General features: G+C 38.3%; 1 protein-coding gene across 2 annotated transcripts in view; it reads right to left on the minus strand.

Moving 5' to 3' along the window:
- The window catches only part of NALF1 (NALCN channel auxiliary factor 1), a 544,627-nt gene that overhangs the window by 135,187 nt on the left and 384,085 nt on the right, over positions 1–25,355 (minus strand). Inside the window, exon 2 of one of the 2 annotated variants that reach the window (XM_068169855.1) lies at positions 22,879–22,923. The exons of the other annotated variant lie outside the window; for it this stretch is intronic. Coding sequence (XP_068025956.1) covers positions 22,879–22,923 — 45 coding nt within the window. The remainder of the gene's footprint in view (positions 1–22,878; positions 22,924–25,355) is intronic. 2 annotated transcript variants of the gene reach the window in all.

Genomic DNA, 25,355 nt, shown 5'->3' on the forward strand with positions numbered 1-25,355 from the left:
GAATATAGAAGCAGCACCTTGCAGGTAGGAAGATAAAAAACTCAGTTCTCCTAAATGTTGGATTAGCACTGTTATTTCACAGTTATTGAGCAAACTCCAATAGTAGCATTACATCTAAAAGCACAAGTGAAACCAATATGGCCATTGCTGGTGCATCATGCACAGCACTCAGTCATGCCAATGTTTTTTAAGGACAATCTGAGGACATCATTTACACTTTATCCCTCTGGATATAAAAGAAATGAGAATGCACATCTGGTTGTAAGATCTTTAAATAAAAGAGGTACTGAGATGCTCAGTGATTTCAGGACCATAATTTTAGTACAAGAACTGTTGGTCTTTAAGCATTCAGTATATTTAGCAGTAGAATCTTAGGTAGCTAGAAACTGTTTCTAAGTTTATACTCTTATACTATAAGCCCTACTTCTTTCTTGTTTCCATCAAAGACAGATTTTGTATATGAGAAACAAAACATGGTATCTAGAATGTTTGCAAAGGATAACCATATACAGAATTTAAAGAACTGGGACTGGTCCAAACTTTTAATTGCCTTTTTTTTTTTTTTTTTTTTTTTTTTTTTAAATACATAAATAGCATCCTTATTTTCTAAAATAGAAGAAGTCCTAGAAAAATGTGTCTGAATCTCTGTAAAAGTGTTGAAACAAAAATGTTTTCTAAGGTTGTTAAATGACAGAAGGATGTTCTGGTACCATGGAACTGATTTACTTCCCCTTCCCTGCTTAGTGATAAGATTTCCATGGAGAATCATCTCCCCTCTTCCTACTTGATCAGAAGTGATCACTGTTAGTAATGTGGCTGAACTGTATTGACTTTCACGGTACATCCTCTTACACTCCCTTGTAGGCAGGACTGAATGCTGCTAATGTAAATGAGCTCTGCTTAGTTGGCTCTCAGAAAAAATTTAATCAGTTGCATAGTATAGATTTTCTTCCCCCCAGATGATTAAAGAAAATGGGAGTCCAGGAAAAAAGCAGTCTGCATAACTTCTTTTTATCCCTTCTCTTCATAACTAGCATAAGAAATTCAAGTAGTAGTGCAGATAATGAAGGAACACCAATAAGAAATTAGATTAAAACAATGTGAGTGCAGAAACTAGGTTGAATAGACAACCTGTAATGCAATATTTGCTGCAGTCTTCAGGGGACAGCACACGAAAAAAAGAATGAGAAAGAAGTTAGTCTTCAAAAGCGGCAATTTACTTCCTTTTTGATGGTCTATTTGCACATAAAATATCATGATTAGATAAAGGTTTGACATTATAGGCTACTTCTCTGTTTTATATTTTGTGATTCAAATAAGCAATCTATCTGCAATGGCATTAAAAGAAGCTAGCACACCCAAGTACGCTGGTATTATCATTAGCTGAAGTGTATTATGTCTGCTTCTCACTTTGGTCACTGAAACAATTTTTAAACTGTGTTTTTTAAAAGAAAGAAAAAGAATCAACTGTATCATCATTATATCTCATGCTTGCTTGTATGCAGTTTTGTAATTGCCTTTTTCATAATACTTTGAAGTGCTTCAAAGTTGCTTCAAACTCAGAACACTTTAACTGTAATATACCATCAAAGAACAGAGGCATGCAGTGTAACAAGGTAAGAGAGATAATGTCTCTTATCTGCCAGGTTTCATAAAAGCTAATGCTTAGATATTGATGTAATACATCATCCTGGTGTCTTTTGTGCTAAAATGGAAACTAACTGGTGCTACAAAATGCATTTTTTATTTTTAAAGAAAATATTATTTATAAGGGCAGGAAGAAAAGTGAGTCAATCTTTTAAAGAGACAGTAATTCTAGAAATGTTACATTGTGTAAACATATATGTATATATTATATATATATAATATATTATATATAATATGTGTGTGTGTATATATATATGTGTATGTATATATATATATATATATATATATATAAAATATATTATATATATATGGCTGTTCACCCAGCTATATATAAAGAACTGTTGTCAGATGTAAATAAGTTGTCACCTGGGAAAATGAAAGAAAATAAGGATGTGCTTCCAAATTTCATTAATATATTTGTCATATCTTTATTGATTGCAGTTGTACCTTGCATGCCTCCAAGCAAGTTCAATTTTAAGATTACTTAAAAATGCAAACCAGCTACTTAATTCTTTAACTTATTAAAAGCAGCTACTAATGTACATTGAGAACAGATCAATCAAAGCAACATTTCATGTGGTAAAGGCATAATACTTGCACAGGAATTATTGCACTTAGCTAATGGTTTATGACCATATGCTAATGTTCGCCTAGCTAATCATTTATGTAAATGCATCTAGTTAATGTTTTATGACCAATGGTTTTGAAGAGATTGAATGGTATATCATCTGTCACATTCAGCCTTATCACTCCCCCCAGCTCTCACTCTCTCGCTGTTATTCTATTGATTTCATTTTTGTCTGTACAGTTGAAGAATCTTTGAGTGCTCAATAACCTAAACAAACAAAAAAATAAATAAATTGGCATCTCCCGTTCTCTGAATTCTTACACATTCTTTTCATGATCAAATGTATGCCAAAAGGAGCATGGACTTTCATCTTTAGCCTGGCACTAAGGTCTTTCTTCATATTAACAGAACAGGAATATTTAGTGACCATAAAGACTCACCTTCATGTTTATTGCTGAAACACCATCATTTATCTCATGTACAAAGTTGTGGCTGACTGAAATGGAGAATGCTATCTTTTTATTCAATACACTTATCTACACCTGAGAAAATGTTGTAGGACACTTCTCAGATGTCTTGTAGGATGGATTAATTTGCACTTTGTTTATTTTTAAGCAGGCCAAGTCTCACCTGAGTGCCAAATTTTGTAGGCTATTCCAAAATCATTCTAGTTTTTTTTTTTTGTTGTAACATGGAGAGTATGAAGTCCTCAGAAGTATTGAAATTGGCTGAATGAAAAACCCTCTGAAATCTTTATGAGATGGAATTTTTTCTGTTAATTAAAAGAAAGTGTGCCAGGCCTTAGACCTCTTCTGTCAAGAGCTAGTACCTGGATACTGAAATGAAAAACAAAAAAAATATTATTTAAGGAATGATTTTTGAGAAAATGTCCTATATACTGTCAGCTTCCACTTGCATTCACTTCACAAAGAGGATACAAAACACCAAAGTGCCTATTATCTATTGTCTTTTGGACCCATTTAAAATTGTCTTTTATTGTGAAAAAGAAAAAAAAAAGGCACAAAGATGTTACGCTACAGTAAGGAGTATACAAATTACGATACTGTTACAACAATAAAAGACATAAGCAGTAAATTCAATTTTCATTTTGTTTTTCACAAATGCAAGCCTATGGCAATTTCCAGGGTACTTCAGCTGTGAGAATGAAGGGAAGGTTTCAAGTACAACTCCTTCAAGCAAAGCTGGGTACTGGTGTTTTTTCTTATTAACCAGTGCCAAAATCTTCAGAACTGTACGTAATTTAATACTTCCACAGAGTACTGTCACCTTCATCGGATTGTTTTTCGTTGCCAGCCTGTCTGCTGCTTTTTTCTTCAGTTTACATATATGCATCAAGATAAAAAGTGTGGATTATGGAGTTTCACTAAAAATGCAGTCCTGAAATGGCAAGGTATAGTAAAACCACAATTCAAGATGAAGAACACAATGGTACAAGCAACATGGTGCTAATCACTGAGATTAAACACCTAGAAATCAGCCTTTAAATGGGAAAACTTGTATGCATCTATTGCTCATACAATCACATTTTGAAGGACTGTTATGTATTTGTATATGTAATTATGCAAATTATGTATGCAAACTCATTACATTTACTCACATGCTTCCTATATTCTGTCCTAAACCATAATTCGAAAATTTTGCTCTTAAAACAAATCTTTGTTGTCCTTTTAGCCATAACTTGAGATTGCAGTTCAGTGCTTTCAGTTGTTTGCTTTGTAACCCCTACTCAATGCAGAGGGGTGGAAAATATGAAATTGAGGATCTCTTCCAACTCAATGCAATCTGTGAATCTGTCAATTTATAACGAGGTTTAATATTGAAATCACAGGAGTCTTGCATGAACATATCCAAAGTCAATTAAAAAACATTATGCAATAAAATTTGCAGGAAAAGAGGAAGTATTATATACCTATACAAATGTGAATAAGCATAGTTACATTGATATTGCTATTCATAAAATTCTGTAATATTTGCTTCCATCATGATGAAATTAAATTGAATGAAAGTCTGATTTCACTAGTTCTATTTGCAAAGGGTTTAAATTTTTCTCAAATATTTATCAAAATCATTTTCAAAATACTTTCTTAAGGTAAGTGAGGTAAGAAATGAAAATTCAAATAGACACCACAGTGAATAGTTCTTACTAGTCACAATCAGCAAAATGAAATTCGTAAGTACAACAGAGAAAAGACATGTTTTGAAAAATAAAACTTTGTTTTTCTAGAAAGATGTCCTGTATGTGACTGACGTTTCTGGAGCTAAACTCATTTGCTAGAATATTCACAATAAAGGGTAACACATTTGTGAAAACGACTAGAATATAACCATTAGGTTATATCTTGATTTAATGGTATATCCTTTTTCAGTTGCCACATCTGTGTCCTATTTGCAATTCCATTCTGTCATAGGGACACCAAAGCCTGAACAAAATTATAAAGGGAGAGTTTCACTTTATGTAACTTTAAGAAGCTAGGTCTCAAGTCAGAAACCTTGGTTGTTGATACCCTCAAAAAAGTGCATCAGAAGTGACTTTTCCATCCAGAATTTAACACAGTAAACTAAAGCATAGGATACTTGTCAGAATTATCTTCTAAAGAATCATCTTTCCACTATGTATAAATTAAGTGTAGCAAGACAAGTGTCTTAACTGGGTCACATAAGAAATTTCTTTCTCATTAAGCAGCATGGACAACTCCTACCCTATATAATTATTCCTAGAACAGATGAAGGAAGAACATTGGAGGATATCAGTAATTTCATAAGTCTGAGACTGCTAATTTTATTATTCTCTCATGGATGTGATATCATGGCACAGGGCAGGAAGCAGAACAGAATCTCTAATTTGCTTTGTCCAGAAGCCCCAAGATTCTCCAGACCCAGGGAAAAGTCATGCAGAAAAATTAACTGAGGATATGATGTACAGTAAAGGGAAGGACATCTGTTTAGATATTGGCAGGATCAAAAAGCAGGGAATGTGAATCTTTGATATCAGAGATAGCAAATAAACAGGGAATTCAGATGAATCTAATTAAAGAAAAAAAGAGACTATTTTAAAAGTGGCAATGTTAGCAAAGAGCATTGGCATTCAATTCTACTGTACCTGTTCCCTACAAAGTTTAGTGCTCCAACTGGAAAACACTAGATTCTTAGTTGGAAAACATTAAATTGTTCTTAAGCATGATATGAAACCTGTGATCTCAAGGTACTACTAAATTATAATGAATCAGAGACCAATTAATTTAAATGTGAAGTTACATATTCAGCTGAAATGATTCAGTGATTCTGTGATTCCATTCTCTCTAAAATATTCACAGATGGAATAAACAATTTTTTTGTTTTGATATTTTGTATCAGGCATACATTTTGACTAAACTGGTTTCTGTAAAGAAAAAAAGATTCACAACCCAAGATTATGATGCTATACAGCTAAGTCTAAAAAAAACATTAGTCTTGTCAACTTGCTGATTGCTCATAATGGTTATTCACTACTACACTTCTACTCGAAACAGAATAGAATAGAATAGAATAGAATAGAATAGAATAGAATAGAATAGAATAGAATAGAATAGAATAGAATAGACCAGGTTGGAAAAGACCTTTGAGATCAAGTCCACCTTATCACCCAACACCATCTGATCAACTAAACCATGGCACCAAACACCCAATCAAGTATCTTCCTAAACACCTTCAGGGACATCGACTCCACCACCTCCCTGGGCAGCCCATTCCAATGCCCAATCGCTCTTTCTATGAAGAACTTCTTCCTAACCTCCAGCCTAAACCTCCTCTGGTGCAGCTTGAGACAGTGTCCTTTTGTTCTGTTGGTGGTTGCCTGGGAGAAGAGACCAGCCCCTACCTGGTTACAACCTCCCTTCAGGCAGTTGTAGAGAGCAATAAGGTCTCCCCTGAGCCTCCTCTTCTCCAGGCTAAGCAACCCCAGCCTCTCCTCAAAGGGCTTGTGCTCCAAACCCCTCACCAGCTTTGTTGCTCTTCTCTGTAAACGTTCCAGCAACTCAACATCTTTCCTAAACTGAGGGGCCCAGAACTGGACACAGTACTCAAGGTGTGGCCTGAGCAGTGCTGAGTACAGGGACCTCCCTATTCCTGCTGGCCACACTATTCCTCATACAGGCCAGGATGTCATTGGTCTTCTTGACCACCTAGGCACTGATAACTCATGTACTATTGACCAGTACCCCCAGGTCTCTTTCTGCCTGGCCGCTCTCCAGCCACTCTGACCCCAAAGTGAACCACTGAACCAGCTACTCAGAAGACTCAAAAACCAAAAACAAAACAAACAAACAAACAAACAAAACCCCCCAAAAAACCAAACAAAAAAAAAATCATTTACTGCCTGAACTGACTGCTGGGCTTTTTCCTTTAGCACCTGAGACACAAACCCATCAGAAGGATTCTCAGTCTTTTCTTCAGGAGCTATGCAGCAACATTCACCTCCACTTCCCTGCTTCCCAGAGGTCACCCCAGGAATACCCCTTGCAAGTTCTGCAGGACAGTGACTTGGCTAGCTGGCAGGCACTTGTTTGTAAGTGGGAGTAGGGACCCACTGAGATCCTACAGAAATAAATTAATTTTGACCAAAAACAAATTGTGAGGAAAAAAATAAGAAATAGGTCCCTTGTAGCTTCAAATCCAGTTCTAGAGACATATTAATCTCCTATTCCAGGAAATACAAAATTACAAAGTAAGCAGTTAGTTTTTGTCATCAAGGTGAGTTTAAAGAGAGCAATGGTGGACAACAAACATTTTATCAGAAAGATGAATAAGGTGATCAAGCAGAGTTTTCAAATTTCAAACTCTTACAATTTTTCATCTTCCCATAAGGTAGACTACCACTTTATCACACTGCAAAGCTCCTAATAATATTTTTACAATTCAGGTGGTGATTTTTGTGATGATAGTGGCAGTTTGCATCACAGATAATTGCCCTCTGCTCATTGGTTCTATAACTGAAAAGAAGCATCAGACAAATGTTGTAAGAGCTTCAGTAAACTTGAACAGTGTAGTAAATGTCTTTTTTTAATAAAAAATATATGTATGTAAAATATATGTAGATATATCAGTAATTAAAATGAATAGCTCTAGAAAATACCAAAACTTAAGTAAACAACTATGTTCTTAGTCAATCACAGGATGTTAGGGGTTGGAAGTGACCTCAGGAAATCTTCGAGTGCAACCACCCTGCCAGAGCAGGACCATAGAATATAGCACAGTTTGCACAGGAACACATCCAGATGGGTCTTGAAAGTCCCCAGAGACGATGTGAATGCAAGTGGAAGCTGACAGTATATAGGACATATTCTCAAAAAATCATTCCTCAAATAATTTTTTTTTTTTTTTTCATTTCAGTATCCAGGTACTAGCTCTTGACAGAAGAGGTCTAAGGCCTGGCACACTTTCTTTTAATTAACAGAAAAAATTCCATCTCATAAAGATTTCAGAGGGTTTTTCATTCAGCCAATTTCAATACTTCTGTTAAATGAGGACTTCATACTCTCCATGTTACAACAACAACAAAAAAAACTAGAATGATTTTGGAATGGCTTACAAAATTTGGCACTCAGGTGAGACTTGACCTGCTTAAAAATAAACAAAGTGCAAATTAATCCATCCTACAAGACATCTGAGAAGTGTCCTACAACATTTTCTCAGGTGTAGATAAGTGTATTGGATAAAAAGATAGCATTCTCCATTTCAGTCAGCCACAACTTTGTACATGAGGTGAATGATGGTGTTTCAGCAATAAACATGAAGGTAAGTCTTTATGGTCACTAAATATTCCTGTTCTGTTAATAAGAAGAAAGACCTTAGTGCCAGGCTAAAGATGAAAGTCCATGCTCCTTTTGGCATACATTTGATCATGAAAAGAATGTGTAAGAATTCAGAGAACGGGAGATGCCAATTTATTTATTTTTTTGTTTGTTTAGGTTATTGAGCACTCAAAGATTCTTCAACTGTACAGACAAAAATGAAATCAATAGAATAACAGCGAGAGAGTGAGAGCTGGGGGGAGTGATAAGGCTGAATGTGACAGATGATATACCATTTAATCTCTTCAAAACCATTGGTCATAAAACATTAACTAGATGCATTTACATAAATGATTAGCTAGGCGAACATTAGCATATGGTCATAAACCATTAGCTAAGTGCAATAATTCCTGTGCAAGTATTATGCCTTTACCACATGAAATGTTCCAGTCCCTTAACCATCCTCATAGCTCTCCAGAATGGAGATCCTTGAAGAAAAGGAACAGGATGTCATGTTTCAATGGTAAAACAGTACTTTGTACTAAACTTGTAAGCATCTTTGTCAGAACTTGAATTTTTCAACTTTGCTCTTTTGTTCAAGATGCCATTTGCATTAAGTACAAAAGTGAATGTATGCAAGACAGAGACCTGTCCCAGATATCAAACAAAGTACCAGGATCTGGAGAGAAAGGAGGAATTCCTATGCACTTTCAAAGGGCTATGAGTGAGAGTTCAGAGGAAGTGGATATTATCAATAACACCTGAAGGAATTAATGAATTAATGAATGAATTAATGCCCATTGTAAGTGCAGATCAGGTTTGTGATCTTCTGAAGAACCTGAAAGTGTTCAAGTCCATGGGACCCGACGGGATACACCCACGGGTGCTGAGAGAACTGGCAGATGAGGTTGCTAAACCCCTCTCTATTATATTTCAAAAGTCAGGGCAATCTGGGGAAGTCCCCACAGACTGGAAAAGGGGAAACATTGCCCCCATCTTCAAAAAGGGTAAGAAGGAGGAACCAGGGAACTACAGGCCAGTCAGTCTCACCTCTGTGCCTGGAAAGATCATGGAGCAGATCCTCCTGGAGGCACTACTGGCTCAGAAGAATAGTGAAGAGGTGATTTGGAACAGTCAGCATGGCTTTGCCAAGGGCAAATCCTGCCTGACCAACCTGGTGGCCTTCTATGAGCAGGTGACAAAATTAATAGATGAGGGGCGAGCAACTGATGTCATTTACCTGGACCTGAGCAAAGCCTTCGACACTGTCCCGCACCACATCCTGGTCTCCAAACTGGTGACACATGGGTTTGATGGGTGGACCACTAGATGGATAAAGAACTGGCTTGATGGCCGCACCCAGAGAGTGGCTGTCAATGGCTCCATGTCCCAGTGGAGGCCAGTGACAAGTGGAGTCCCTCAGGGATCAGTCCTGGGACCTGTCTTATTCAACATCTTTGTCAGTGACATGGACAGTGGCATTGAGTGCACCCTCAGCAAGTTTGCTGATGACACCAAGCTGTGTGGTGCAGCAAACACACTGGAGGGAAGGGAGGCCATCCAGAGGGACCTTGACAGGCTGGAGAGGTGGGCACAAGCCAACCTCATGAGGTTCAATAAGAGCAAGTGCAGGGTCCTGCATCTGGGTAGAGGCAATCCCAGGCACAAATACAGGCTGGGCAGTGACTGGCTGGAAAGTAGCCCTGAGGAGAGAGACTTGGGGGTGCTGGTGGACAAAAAGCTCAACATGAGCTCTCAATGTGCACTTGCAGCCCGCAAAGCCAATCAGATCCTGGGCTGCATCAGGAGAAGTGTGGCTAGCAGGTCGAGGGAGGTGATCCTCCCCCTCTACTCAGCCCTGGTGAGACCCCACCTGGAGTACTGTGTCCAGTTCTGGAGCCCCTATCACAAGAGGGATGTGGAGGTGCTGGAGCATGTCCAGAGAAGGGCCACAAGGATGATCAGAGGGCTGGAGCACCTCACCTATGAGGACAGACTGAAGGAGTTGGGGCTGTTCAGTCTGCAGAAGAGAAGGCTCCGAGGTGACCTAATTGTGGCCTTCCAGTATCTGAAGGGGGCCTACAGGAAGGCTGGGGAAGGACTTCTCAGGATCTCAGGTAGTGATAGGACTAGGGGGAATGGAATGAAGCTGGAGGTGGGGAGATACAGGCGGGATGTGAGGAGGAGGTTCTTCACCATGAGAGTGGTGAAACCCTGGAATGGGTTGTCCAGGGAGGTGGTCGAGGCCCCGTCCCTGGAGGTGTTTAAGACCAGGCTGGATGAGGCTCTGTCCAGCCTGATCTAGTGTGGGGTGTCCCTGCCCATGGCAGGGGGGTTGGAACTAGATGATCCGTGTGGTCCCTTCCAACCCTGAATGAAACTATGAAACTATGAAACTATGAAATACAATAAAATACCCAGGTAATTTCTAAAAATTTATTTAATGATAATTTCCAAAACTAAAGTAAAAAGAAAAGGTGAAATCCTATACTTCTCCCACTGCATGTTCTCTGGAAAAAAAAAAAAAAACCACCACAAAACAAACAAACAAAAGTAATAATTATATTAGCCTTTTGCAGAAAGGAGATGATTTTTCCTATGTGACAATGTCTCCATGTGGTATTAGGAATACATGAGAGATGTATTATAGTTGAGAGGACATTGTAAATTTGGAAAAAACACACTAGTTTGTTTTTGAACTGAAACACCACTGTCTTTGAAATAGTAGGATTATAACTCTAGTTTTGTCAAGTAAGTTTTTTAAATTTTGGAGTCTGCTTGTGAATCCTGCTGAATCTTGCCTGAAATGCTGGGATTCATGTTAGCTCTTTCATTTGAATTCTTATCTGACATATGCCTTTTTTTCTGGTTACCAGTCAACCAGCATAATAGAGAAAGCTAAACATGTGCAACATTATTCACACCAATGCTTTAATTCAGAGTACTTCAGAGTACTTTGCAGGTGACACCAAGTTGGGAGCAGGTGTTGGTCTATTAGAGGGTTGAAGGGCTCTCCAGAGGGATATTGACAGGCTGGACAGATGGGCAGAGTCTAACATGATGGCACTCAACAAGTCCAAGTGCCAGGTGCTGCATGTTGGTCACAACAACCCCATGCAGCACTACAGGCTGGGGTCAGAGTGGCTGGAGAGCAGCCAGGTGGAAAGGGACCTAGGGGTGCTGGTTGACAGCTGGCTGCACATGAACCAGCAGTGTGCCCAGGTGGCCAAGAAGGGCAATGACATCCTGGCCTACATCAGCAATAGTGTGGCCATCTGGAGAGGGAAGTAGTTCTGCCCCCGTACTCAGCACTGGTTAGGACACACCTTGAGTACTGTGTCCAGTTCTGGGCCCCTCAATTTAAGAAGAATATTAAGACACTTGAATGTCTTCAGAGAAGGGAAATGAGGCTGGTGAGAAGTCTGGAGCACAAGCCCTATGAGGAGAGGCTGAGTGAGCTGGGGAAGAGGAGAAGAGGAGGCTCAGGGGAGACCTTATTGCTGTCTACGTCTACCTGAAAGGTGTTTGCAGACAGGTGGGGTTGGTCTCTTCTCCCAGGCAACCAGCACCAGAACAAGAGGACACAGTCTCAAGCTGCACCAGGGGAAGTTTAGGCTCGAGGTGAAGATAAAGTTCTTCACAGAAAGAGTTATTGGCCATTGGAATGGGCTGCCCAGGGAGGTGGTGGAGTCACTGTCCCTAGAGGTGTTCAAAAAAGGCTTGGAACTTGGCACTTGAAGCCATGGTTCATGAGGTGTCGGGTGATAGGTAGGATGTGATGATCTCTGAGGTCTTTTCCAACCTTATTGATTCTATGATTCTATGAAATCATCTTTTCCCATTCATAAGTTTTGTTTCCCAGCCTGTGGTCCTTGAGGAATGCCTTCATATCACCAAATCCAGTAGGAAATGTGGATGCATTTTGTTTGAACAAAAAAAATCTGAAAATGTTATAGAGGGAAAATACAAACGTAGGTCTAGAATTTTGAAGTTCTAATTTTTGTTTTATTTTAGCTAAAAAATCCAAACAAAACCCTTCAGTAGTAATTATTCATCTAGACCTCTTCAGAAAATCTTTAACGGCAGTATGTATAAAGATTTTCACTCTTTCCTACAAGTCATTTCCTGATGGCCCTATAGAGCATGTGAGAAGTCTGAAGACTAGCATCAATATTGGGCTATTAAGAAATGGGAAAAACAGAGATTGTCTGAAGTAATGAGCTGAATTTATCATGGTATTCCAAGACAGTTTTTCAAGTGAAAGAATGAAAACATGACTTAATTCTTCATGCAGTTTAATGACTCCCTAATATAATTTTCTGTAAATCCAGTGGTATATACTGAACCCACAGTCGTGTAGTCTAGCCAGGAAAATGACACAACAGCTTCAATTTTATCTAAGTAACTATAAAGGGAAATGGAAATTGAAGAAGTTTTCTCCTAGTTTTTTTCTATCATAGAGAATTCATCTACAAAAATTATACAGTCTAATTTTAGCTCAGTCCACCTCACATTGGAATAAAATACAAAAGGATTTGAAGGTTAATTTACCAGTTGTACTTTACACAGTGAGGATGAAGATTTAATTTTCATACAACTCCAGTAATATTGAATGGTGATTTCTGTTTGTTTAGCCTGAATCCTTTTATGAACATGGGATTGCTTACAGTGGACTAACATATCACTAGTAAAGACAAGTTTTCTAAGATTTTGAAAAGAAAAATATCTTTTAGAGTATGCATAAGAATATTGCCTGGCAGAATCCAGATGTGTGCATATAAACACATGCATACATATGCCACCTAAATATTTATGCAAACATAAATTGCCCTCTCAATGTTATAGTTCTGGATGGGACTGCCATTAGCTAAGTAATAGGCAGCATCTTTTTGCATTAATTGTGACTTTGGCTGTTCATTTCCTGTGTACACAAACTTATCACAGTATCACAGTATAACTTAGGTTGGAAAGGACCTCGAGGATCATCGAGTCCAACCTATCAACACAGATCTCAGGACTAAACCATGGCACCAAGTGCCACGTCCAATCTCCTCTTGAACGCCTCCAGGGACGATGACTCAACCACCTCCCTGGGCAACCCGTTCCAATGACGAATGACTCGCTCGGTGAAGAACTTCCTCCTCACCTCGAGTCTAAACCTCCCCTGGAGCAGCTTGAGACTGTGTCCCCTTGTTCTGGTGCTGGTTGCCTGGGAGAAGAGGCCAACCCCTTCCTGGCTACAACCACCTTTCAGGTAGTTGTAGAGGGCAATGAGGTCACCCCTGAGCCTCCTCTTCTCCAGGCTAAACAATCCCAGCTCCCTCAGCCTCTCCTCATAGGGCTTGTGTTCAAGGCCTCTCACCAGCCTTGTTGCCCTTCTCTGGGCACATTCAAGTGTCTCGATGTCCTTCTTAACTGAGGGGCCCAGAACTGGACACAGTACTCAAGGTGCGGCCTAACCAAAGAATAAAATAAACCTTTATTAGAATAAACCAAACCAGGTTGGAAGAGACCTTCAAGATCATTGTGTCCAACCCATCAACCAATCCAACCCACCCAAACAGCTAACCCAGCAGAGTACAGGGGCACAATGACCTCCCTGCTCCTGCTGGCCACACTATTCCTAATGCAGGCCAGGATGCCATTGGCCCTCCTGGCCACCTGAGCACACTACTGGCTCATATTCAGGCGGCTGTCGATCAGCACCCCGAGGTCCCTCTCTGTTTGGGAGCTCTCCAGCCACTCCGACCCCAGCCTGTAGCTCTGCATGGGATTGCCGTAGCCAAAGTGCAGCACTCGGCACTTGGACTTGCTGAATGCTATCCCATTGGACTCTGCCCATCTGTCCAGTGGGTCGAGGTCCCTCTGCAGAGCCTTTCTACCCTCTAACTGACTAACATCTGCCCCTAACTTTGTGTCATCTGCAAACTTGCTGATGACTGACTCTACCCCCTCATCCAGATCATCGATGAAGATGTCGAAGAGGACAGGGCCCAGCACTGATCCCTGGGGGACACCACTAGTGACTGGCCACCAGCTGGATGTGGCACCGTTCACTACCACTCTCTGGGCCCGGCCCTCCAGCCAGTTCCTAACCCAGCACAGAGTGTAATGGTCCAATCCACAGGCTGAAAGCTTAGCCAGCCGTTTGCTCTGGGGGATGGTGTCAAAGGCCTTGCTGAAGTCCAGGTAGACCACATCCACAAGCCTCCCCACATCCACCAGACGGGTCACCTGATCATAGAAAGAGATCAGGTTGGAGAGGCAGGACCTGCCCTTCCTAAATCCATGCTGGCTGGACCTGAGCCCTTGGCCATCCTTCAGGTGCGCAGTTATTGCCGCCAGGATAATCTGCTCCATCACTTTCCCTGGCACTGAGGTCAGGCTGACCGGCCTGTAGTTTCCAGGTTCCTCCATCCAACCCTTCTTGTGGATGGGGACCACGTTGGCCAGTTTCCAGTCATCTGGGACCTCACCTGTGAGCCAGGGCTGGAGGAAAATGATGGAGAGTGGCCTAGCCAGCACATCTGCTAGCTCTCTCACCACCCTAGGATGGATCAGCACCCTTATCTTAACTTATCATAACTTTTGGATGTGTTTAGATGTTTAGAGATTACAGGAATGTAAGTAAAGCCCCAGAAGATATGAATACAGATAAATACTTCAAATCAACTCTGTATGACAATCACAATCTTATTTTAAGCATACACATTTCATTAAAATACCATACCGATGAAGAGTGATGCTATTCTGTAGAGGGTGAGGGAGCTAGTTTGCCTAAAGATAAATCCTGGCACAGATTTGACATCAGAGGACCTGGATGAGTCTTCCAAACTTCAGTTTCAATTTTGTGTATTTTAATAATGATAGTAAAATGAAAATTTACTTCAGGGAGTAAAAATATGAAGTGGCTACATAACTAGTGAAAGCTTACAGCTAATATCTTTCTATGAGATCACAACCAGGCTAATAGGAGTTCTCAGTTTACCTAATCATTAAGAATAATTCATTAGGGATCAATTTATGCTTGTAGTAATTGTGGAAACACTTTAATCTGTTGTTTTATGCTCCCCTGAGTCACACAGCTTTCAGCAGATGTATCATCCAAATGTAGTTTTGTATTTGTGAATACGCCTACTGATTTTTAAAAATAATTTCATCTGAAAAAAATCAAATCCTTAATATCCCTGAAATTTATAAAGATGACTTCACAGTTTCTGCATGAAAGTATCCATGATAGAGATATTGAGGAACACTAGGAAACAAAGACAAAACATGCATTCTTGCAACTAGTAAATTAAGAAAAAGTAATTTTCTTACTCTTAGTGAAAAAAAAGTCTAAAACTCAATAATTGAAAGTCTTTTGAAATAAAAAGTAAGATATCTACTTCCTTCTCTAACTTCAAAAATATTTTGACACTCTATTGTTTAATTCCTCACTAATCAAATGAAATCAACTTGCAAAACCAATTTTTTTTTGTTTCATCCTCTTTCACTGTTTGCATGAGTAAAAATAACCTTCCTGTTTGCTCCACAGTTATTCACAAGGGAATATTGTTATGTCCCATTACAAAAATAGTTGAAACAGCTCCTTTTCCAGTGTGAAGAATTCCCAAAGCTTGTTTTAAACTAAAGAAGGAATGAAATGAGAAAATCCACCCTGTGCAAATCCAGGCATGGCCATTAATACTGCTGGCTGTATGAAGTACAGCTCTAACTACTCTAGTCTTGTCGTTAGCACTGCCTTTTCAGTTTACTTTGGTTCACTTCAATTTCTTTCCAAAGTTATACCTAGAAGTAAAATTAGTCATATTGTGTTTTGCAGAATTCAGTGAAGTATTCTAAATTTTCTGACATTAACATAAATTACAATAATTAAAAAAAAAAAAAAAAAGACTGTCTGTTATGATTGAGGACCAGTTAGTCAAAGAATTAATCAATGTTCTCAAAGAAAACAATAACAACAACAACAGTAAAAAGAGCTACAATACACGGATGCTTTTTCTGAGTTGACAGTATTATTAGAAGTTTCAAACAGGAGCTACTTCAAGAAGCAAGAAGTCTGAAATATGGATCCATTTCACATGTCCTGCTTAATCCTCTCAATTTGGCAACTGAATAATTATTAAATAAATCTGAAATAATGGACTTTCAAAAATCAGTTTGTAACTAAATGTTCAGAAAAATATTAATGAAAATGAGAAAACATATATGCTATAAATTACTATTCTGAACTTTGCAACTTGTAGTAACAAGCATATAGTTCTCAGTTACCGCACCAACAATAATGAAATATTGTCTTATCCCATCCTTTGCAGTGCATTGTATTGGAACTGGTAAACCTTCTGCCACTTATACCTTCACACCACACTTGAAATCTGCCAGCAGAAATGGTTGGAAATTGAAAGCAGAACAGATATGCAGGGCACTCCATCTGAATTTGCCATGGTTAGAGCTAGACTTCTGAACTCCAGGGCAGCCCCATTAGTCTCTTTCCTTTAGGATAAATCCTTTGGCTTCTAGAATTCAACAACATGGAGTTAGGACAGAGGACTTTTTCCTCAAACTTGATACTACGGTGCCAAGCCCAACAGTGTATCAGTTTTCCTTTCCTCAATTAGGCTGTCATGGAGAAATAGAAGTTCTCTACCACATGAAGGATTGCAAGGAGATTGAGCTAGTCATGAGGTCCCACAGTCCTGTGAGACACTGGGAAGCTAGACTTCTGTGAATTGCTTAATGGACACGGCAGTCTATAAAGCAACAGTAATTAAACTGCCTGAAGATAAGGCACAGTATCCAAATACTAATTTTTCTCCAAAATAATTCCTAGACTTGGGAAATATGTATACTACCTTAATGGGGGCTGTAATGAGGTGGATGTCAGTCTCTTTTCCAAGTAACAAGTCATAGGATAAGAGCAGATAGCCTGGATTGAGACATTAGTTTGCTGGGACTTCTGATAAATGATGGCAAGTGGCTTGGTTAGCATTTTTACCAGCTCCCTCAGTACTCTTGTGTGGATCCCATCTGGCCCCACAGACTTGTATGGTGTGGTGGTGAGAGAAAGTTCAGCTCTCACACACACACAAAGAAACCACGGCTAACTCAGTCATAGAAGCAAAAATGAATAAGCTATATTTACAAGCAGGATGAGATGCACTGAATATATACACAATATACAGTATTTACAATATATACAGAAATATACAGCAAAGAACGTAACACAGAAAACCTTTCCCTCCTCCAAAGAGAAGGGTTCCCCCAACTATAGCCCCTTCTCTCTCTTCCTCCCTTTTTTCCCAAAAAGGGTTAGAGAGAGAAAAGGTAATTATTAAGGAGGAAATTCTGTTAGCTCAAAGTGTATGCAAGAATTAGTTTCTTATCTGGTTAGTTGAAAGGTCAGCACCCGCCAGCACAGACAGAAAACAGCTGTTCAGGCAGACTGGAACAGAGAGACTGACTGAGATTCAAACTGAACTAAAGCTAAAATTTAAAGTTGCATTCTACCAATCTACCAATGAAATTTGTTTAGACCTATCTTTGCTTTTCATTCTTCCAACAAAACATTCAGCCAGAGTGTTCCAGTAACTGTCCTTTTCTTAAAGACACAGCCTAAAACGGTCACATACGGGTTTAAGTGATGTAGCAGTTTGCTAAGCATTTCTCCTTGGATTATAGAGGCTTCGTTCTGCTTCCCGTTTCTGCAGACAATCGCTTAGCAAAACTGGCCCTGAGACTATCCAAGACTCCCCTTTTAATCTTATTCCCTGAATTAAGAAAAATAGCCATTTAATTTTTGTCAGTCTTGCAATACTCACATCTGCTGTGACTCAATTAAATCATTATTTCCTCAAAGAAAGGGAAATGCCTCCAGTAGTGGTACATTTGATTCCAGAAGGTGTGGAATGCCCCATTTCTTCTGTTTTAACATGCTACTTGAAATAAGAGGTGTAAGGGAGTATCAGGTCACTTGTGTAGGCAGTGTTTTGCAATGTAAACCACATTGTTGCATTTTTAATGACAGACTGGAAATGATGGGCCAGCTGTTAGCATAGTATAGCAACAGTTGTCAAGCCATGCCTTCAGACCATTGGTACAGATTGTATAAATTGTTCTGGCATCATAACAGTGCTCTGTAAATGAGAGCTAATAAACACGGATGTGAATATATTAAAGCAGTGACGATTTTAAGAACGACTAGATGTATAAGTACACCGATACATTTAGACCTGTCTTCTTGAAAATATAACTAAGCAGACATACGGTATCTGTCATGAATTCAGACACCAACATGTATTGCTTTGGCTTTTAAATCCCCATTGAGTACTCTTCTGTGTTCTCACACAAAGAGCCTCTGCTGAATATTTGTTCTATAGCAAAACTTACACTGGCTTTACCATAAGATCATGGTAGTTTGGGAGAAGAGGTGACAGTGAGTGAGTGAGTAGTCTGTGCTGGCCACTGTCTTCCAGTCCCACCAATCACCAGAAGCTGGCTAAACCAGCCCCGATAAGCAGGCCTTTTCTTAGAGCTACAAGCGTTGGAGCCTTTTGTGGGCCACTACTCCATATATTGTCACTCCTTATCAGGAAGGCTTAAGAAATGAAGAGGTCCAGCACATCTGTCTTTCTCATTTCTTTCTTTCAGAGTATCCAGTACATGCCAGGAGGAGAGCACAGGAGGAAATAAATAGGTTTGGGGATAGTTCAAAAGAGAAATTGTGTATGTTATCAGCTAATTACTTTCAGACTATATATAAAAAGGGAAATCTTCCCCTTCTTTCACTAAAAAATGCACTGTTATAAATTGATTCCAGGGAAAACCAATTACTTTTAATTGATCTATCTGAATCTGAAGGTGATCTAATGTGCTGTCGATTAAGTTCTAATACTGATGATACTGGAAATTTCCTATAAGAAATAAAGTTCCACAGTGTTACAATTATAAAAGGCCTTGAGTATTTAAGTAAAAAAAATAATACAGCATCTTAAGAGGCGGGCAGTTTGACTGACCTTGAATTGCTCTTTGAACCTGAACAGGTTTTTTGTACATTATTTTAATTTATTAATACTGAACAGAATGAAATGAAGTAGAAGCACACTAGGGCTTCTCTTGCTTCTTTTATTGCAGCATAAATAGCATTTCTGCACTTTGAATTAAGGGTTTTGAGTATATATCTCCTATTTCTTAGTCTTTATAAGTGAGAGCACTAAGCATTGCACCACCATTTTGCTAAAAATGAAGATGCATATGAAGACATGTACATGCCCCATGCAACCCACAGCTTCAGGCGCACATGGGGTTTGCTTTGTTTCATGCTTTGTAAGCATGAATAGTAACACTTATAACTGCATTTCAAATTATTTGTAACTGAATCTTTTGTGTGCTTTTTATGGATTGTATGTAGAATACTTACTGTTAAATAACATAATTTATTTTCATAATTTCAAGTTAGTTTTTATTAAGAGGTTTAGTTTTAATTTAGAAAAAAGAATTACAGTCCAAATGCAGCTAATAGTCCGATTAATAGACTAATTGCTTCAGTAATAGTCAGAGGTGATATTAGCAATGTAATATGGAAAAAATCTTAAGGATAATATAACTAAAGCATGCTACACCAGGCTTATGCCTCTACTACTTACTTTTGCATCTATAAACTAGTTTTAGTACTATTAATAGCTGTGAATCAATCTTTAACAATCATCCTTTACATGACATCATCAATTCGCAATATACTACTGCTCTATTAGTAATATAATAATTTACAACCAATAATAGGACTCTCAGGAACTAAGTTCCTATGACTTTTAAAATAGGGATAGAAGAATTCTACTGGGTGAAACATAAATGCATGAAAAGATATGTTTTACTCTGACTTTGGATATATTACCTCTAGTAACTATTGTGGGGTAGCAATCATTTAGCAGTTGGCAGAAATGCATTAGAAATGCTGCAAAGAACTTAAGAAAAAAATTGAAAAGATTCAGTCAAGCTAGGTAAAATGTGTGAAATTGTATGGGTTTTTTTATTCGCAGTTTACTCGCAAAGTTGCTGTGTGCCTTATAGGAGGTTGAAATATGCCTTCATTACGTTAAGTATTCTTCCATATCCCAACACTTATTACCTTGAACAATTCTTTATAAAAAATGCAAGTAATCAGGCTTTAAAAAAAAAAAATCTAGAACATTTCTAATTGTTTTACATGCTTTAGAAGCCTTGAATATTTTTTTTATATATATTTTCTAGCTATTTTATCTTAGAATGAAGTATTCATTAAATTAATTCCAGGATAGGTAGATTTATTGAAGTGCTGTACATGAAGAAATGTTGATGAGTTTTGCTTAAAAGTAAGGTAAAGTACTCTCTGGCAAGTGCTATAAAACTAGGCCTTTAACTACTTCAGGTTAGTTTTAATATGAGACCCTACATTCTTTTACAATAGATTTGAGAAAACAAATGTGCCCATGCCAATTTCCCATCTCTTGAGAGAAATTAAGTTTGCAATAAATAGAAATTAGCAACCTCTAAATTATATTGTAAAGATGAAAATAATATCCTTTCTTCCAAGAACTGAATGTACTGGACTACTGAGTGTGAAAATGGTTTAGTAACATCCATGACGCAGCTTGAAAATTTTGCTTCAAACTAATTACTGCAAAAGAATTTTGAGTCCTCCAATTCTGTCAGTTCTGAAAGAGATGCCCATACTATTTAGTAACAAAAAACCAACAACAAAACAACAAATAGGCAATTAATTTTCCAGACTGATGCCTATTATTTTAAAGAAAGTAAATTATGCATAACTCAATAAACATCTTAGCAGGTAACTTAACTCTTTAGTCAAAGACATGGCAATTCAATGGTACTGACAGAAACTGCAGGTAACTAACCCAGTCCAGCTCAGCATCAGAGATGCTTTAAGATCACAGACATGTTTATAGTATCAAAAAAAAAAAAGAAGAGTAGGTATCAAAATACTAGTTTTTAAAGAATGGGAGTTCTAAAGCCTGTCTTCACTAGAGGTTTTTACTCAAGTTGACTTGCAATTCCATGCCATTAATCCATATAGGAATACTATGTTCATTCAAACCCTCTTTAGTTTCTTGAGGAGATGAACGTTCTGTTCAGAGCTTCTCACATGCAGATTAGAGCACTCAAATTAATGTAAACAGACCATTACTTAATCTGAATTAGTCTTAACTGTTTTCTTTGAGTTTGGTGATAATGAGGAAAAAATCTCAAACCAACAAACAAGCCCAAAACCAAAGCAGACCATATCAGGGAGATGATACTGATTTATCTTGCATCCCTGTGCATCAGAAAGCCATTATTTTAAATGGGTAAATACCTGTGAGGTGGGATGCGACATGCTTTTCAAAATATACTTCCATGCATCCAACTTATTAAAAAAAATAATAATTCTGTTTCAAAGTAGTAATTAACAGTTCACCATTTTATGACCTTTAATGGTCTATCAGGGAAAACTCCTAATGTGGCAGTTTTAAAAAGGCATTGACTACAGATTTCTTGTTCCTATGAAGCTTCATAGATCCTACAGTATGCTGACAGTAGCAGTTGAAAACGGAGTTAAAGATATTTTTAAAGGAATATAACCAATGTCCTATCTTTTCCCAAATCCTCAGACTATTATATTCAGTCGAGATAAATGAATATTCTTTTCCTGCAGCTACAGTCATCTCTGTAATGTTCTTTTTTGTGGTCACCAACATTTATCTACATCACATTAAATATGAATGGCACTTTTTACTGAACTATATGAATTACAAGTTCTTTCATCCTTGATACAAATCTGGCATTTCAGGTTTTTGTTTGTGTGTTTATTTTTGTTTTTTATTTCCCCTGTTGGCTTTGGGGAATAAAATAGAGGCAGAAAGATAAAATATAGGGCAGAGACAATTCACAACATTTTCAAACATGAAATGCGTGAATTTGTAATATGCACTAGCATCCAAGTGGTAATTATTTGATAGAGTATTACTATAAGCACTAGATGCTCCCACAGAATTAAAATCCCATCAATGTATCTAGAAAACATTTGCTTTTGAAGTAGTCAGATATTTTCTTTATGATTGTACTTGTATTCCTGGAGATAAAAAATATGTATCAGTACTCTGATCTCCTAAAAAAATACCAAAAATGTTTTCTAAAACAATTTCTTAATAATTGTCACTGAAGTAAAGAATTAAAAGAGTGTCAGCGGCCTACATGAAACTAAAGTATTTCTAGTGCAATAAGGAATTAAGACTTGTGTGAGGGAGGCACTGCAAAGAACAGGAAGGTGTGTCCTTTTTCTACTGTTGCATTGTTTTCCTTTATTGGACCTACTTCAAACAGGAGCTCTTGAAGACACAAGAACTGAAAGTTCCCATGTGCTGAAAGATGAGCTGTCAGGGAAGGTGACTGGCCTGGATGAGCAAGCAGCTCCTGAAGGAATTAAGGGAAAAAAAGAGGCTGTATCACCTTTGGAAAGAGGGGGAGGCACCTAACAGTATGCTTAAGGGTGTTGTTAGATCATGTAGGAGAAAAATTAGAGAGACAAAAGCCCAGTTAGAACTCAAGATGGCCACTTCTGTGAAAGATAATAAAAAGCATTTTTATAAATATATTCATGGTAAATAGAGGGTCAGGAAGAACCTCCACTCCTTATTGGACCTGGAAGGTAACATTGTAACTAATGATGAGGAAAAGGCTGAGGTTCTAAATATCTGTGCCTCAATTTTCAACAGTAAGGCAGGAGGACTTCAGGATAACTGGCCTCCTGAAATGATTGATGGGGTCAGGGAGCAGTGTAGCACCCCTGAAATCCATGAGGAATTAGTTTGGGACCTGCTGAGCCACTTGGATACTCACAAGTCCATGGGACCACATGGCATCCATCCTAGGGTGCTGAGGGAGCTGGCTAATAATAATAATAATAATAATAATAATAATAATAATAATAATATCAGCAGCAGCAGCAGCAGCATCCAGGTTGGAAGAGACCTTCAAGATCATCACGTCCAACCCATCAACCAATCCAACCCACCTAAACAACTTAGGCCACACCTTGAGTCCTGGGTCCAGTTCTGGGCCCCTCAGTTTAAGAAGGACATTGAGACACTTGAATGTGTCCAGAGAAGGGCAATGAGGCTGGTGAGAGGCCTCAAGCACAAGCCCTATGAGGAGAGGCTGAGGGAGCTGGGATTGTTTAGCCTGGAGAAGAGAAGGCTCAGGGGAGATCTTATTGCTGTCTACAACTACCTGAAAGGTGGTTGTAGCCAGGAAGGGGTTGGCCTCTTCTCCCAGGCAACCAGCACCAGAACAAGAGGATGCAGTCTCAAGATGCACCAGGGGAAGTTTAGGCTCAAGGTGAGGAGAAAGTTCTTCATAGACAGCATTGTTAGCCATTGGAATGGGCTGCCCAGGCAGGTGGTGGATTCACCGTCCCTGGAGGTGTTCAAGAGGGGATTGGACGTGGCACTTGGTGCCATGGTTTAGTCATGAGGTCTGTGGTGATGGGTTGAACTTGATTATCTTTGAGGTCTTTTCCAGTCTTGGTGATTCTGTGATAGCAGGTGTGGGTTTTTTAAACAGGTAAAGCAAGATAAATCTTTGCACACTTAATCTTTTTAATATATAATACAATTTGCATTCAAAGTATATATAAAATATGGTCACATCAGAATGGCTATACCTGTCAAATTACATCCTCAGTTACTTTTGTCCAGAAAATCCTGTTTTGCCTCAGATTTCAAGCCAGAGAATCAGTGAGACTTCTTGGTTCTGGAGCAAGACATCAATCTATTGTTCCTTTAAGTCAGTCACTGCCTCTCAGAAAAACCTTAAGCTAGATCTGAGTCATTGAGATTAACTGTTTTTCACAAATTAGCTACTTTTGCTATTGATGCAGCTGTCACCCTTCAAGGTGGAGAATCCATGTGTCTTCTACTAAAACTAGCATGTGGTTTTACTGGGCTGTTAAAGCTAGAGTCCTCTTGCAATTTCTATGCAATCTCCTTATCTAAAACTCAGTTACAGCTTTTTCTCAGATATAATGAGAGAAAGGCCCAATTATGAGTTACCTCAAGAGATTGGGGGCTATTGCTCTTTTAATTTTTGGGAAAAAAAAGAAAGAAGTGGAAAATATTTCTACTCACACTGAATTTTGTACAATGTGGCAGTTTTCTATGTTCAAAACTGATGATACAATGTCATATTTTTATGGAGTGCCTTTTGTTTCCATAAACTTCAGTAAACACTAACTGCATAAATCTCTCATAAACAAATATAAAATAAGCTTATTTTCCAGCTTATAGGAAAGGAGCTTAATATCCACTTCTTTCAGATAAGTATTTCTGGCACTGCACTTGGTAAACATTCCAAAAGCAATTAAAAGAATAATCCTTGATTTTTGATAAAGGAGAACTCAGAGTGACCTGTGAGCATATCAAAATACTGTTGCATGTTCAAACTGGGTTTCTAATTGAAGAGTATTTTATTGTGTATGACTACATGTAATCTATCTGAAACATAAGTTAAAGATTATTAAACACTCATAGTGGGTATTTGCTTTACACTTGATTTAAAGACTTCTTTATTTGAGTGAAAATGGATGTTTTGGTTAGGTGCAGCATAAGCAGCAAAGCTTTCTTTTGCTAACAAAGCACAATCCTGAAAAAGGTCAACACATCGATGGGAACTGAGAATTCAACATAAAATCAACATATGGATTCACATAACAATTCAATGGAAATAGCTCATAATTTCTAAGTAAAACTTGATTATGGCCAAGAAAATACTGACTAGTTTTAATACAGGGGCACTCAAGATTTAGTGAACAAACACAATGCCTAAAAAGAAGGTTACACAATGTTGTAACTTTAGACATGAAGGAATACAAAATTTGTGATATAGTCCTTCATTATATCACAAAAGGCAAAAAGGTGGGAGGGGTGGGGGGAAGAGGAAAAAAACCAGATGCTGGACATTGCAACCTGTCTGAGATCACCCAGAGACAGGGCAATTATTTTGTGAGGTGTCTTATTAAGTGAAACGGAGGCACAGTTATTCAGCAAAGAAAGAGAAGATAATACACAAACTTATACTGTACTTGATGGAGCTAATTTGACTTTTCTTAAGTAAATAAAATACAGGTATCTCCTGCATTTGAAAGAACACATAGTACTATCTAATTTAAAAAAATAGCAAATAGTCCTCACACAGGTCAAAATTTGAGGTGGATCTTGCAGTCTGCTCCTTGATTCTGTGAAGATAGTTACTGCATATAACTGTTCCAGGGTTTTTTCTTATTGTTTATATATATATACACATATATACATATATATATA

Source organism: Melanerpes formicivorus, unplaced genomic scaffold (assembly GCF_026170545.1).
Source record: "Melanerpes formicivorus ecotype bairdi unplaced genomic scaffold, bMelFor1.0.p_v2 SCAF_1, whole genome shotgun sequence".
NCBI lineage: Eukaryota > Metazoa > Chordata > Aves > Piciformes > Picidae > Melanerpes > Melanerpes formicivorus.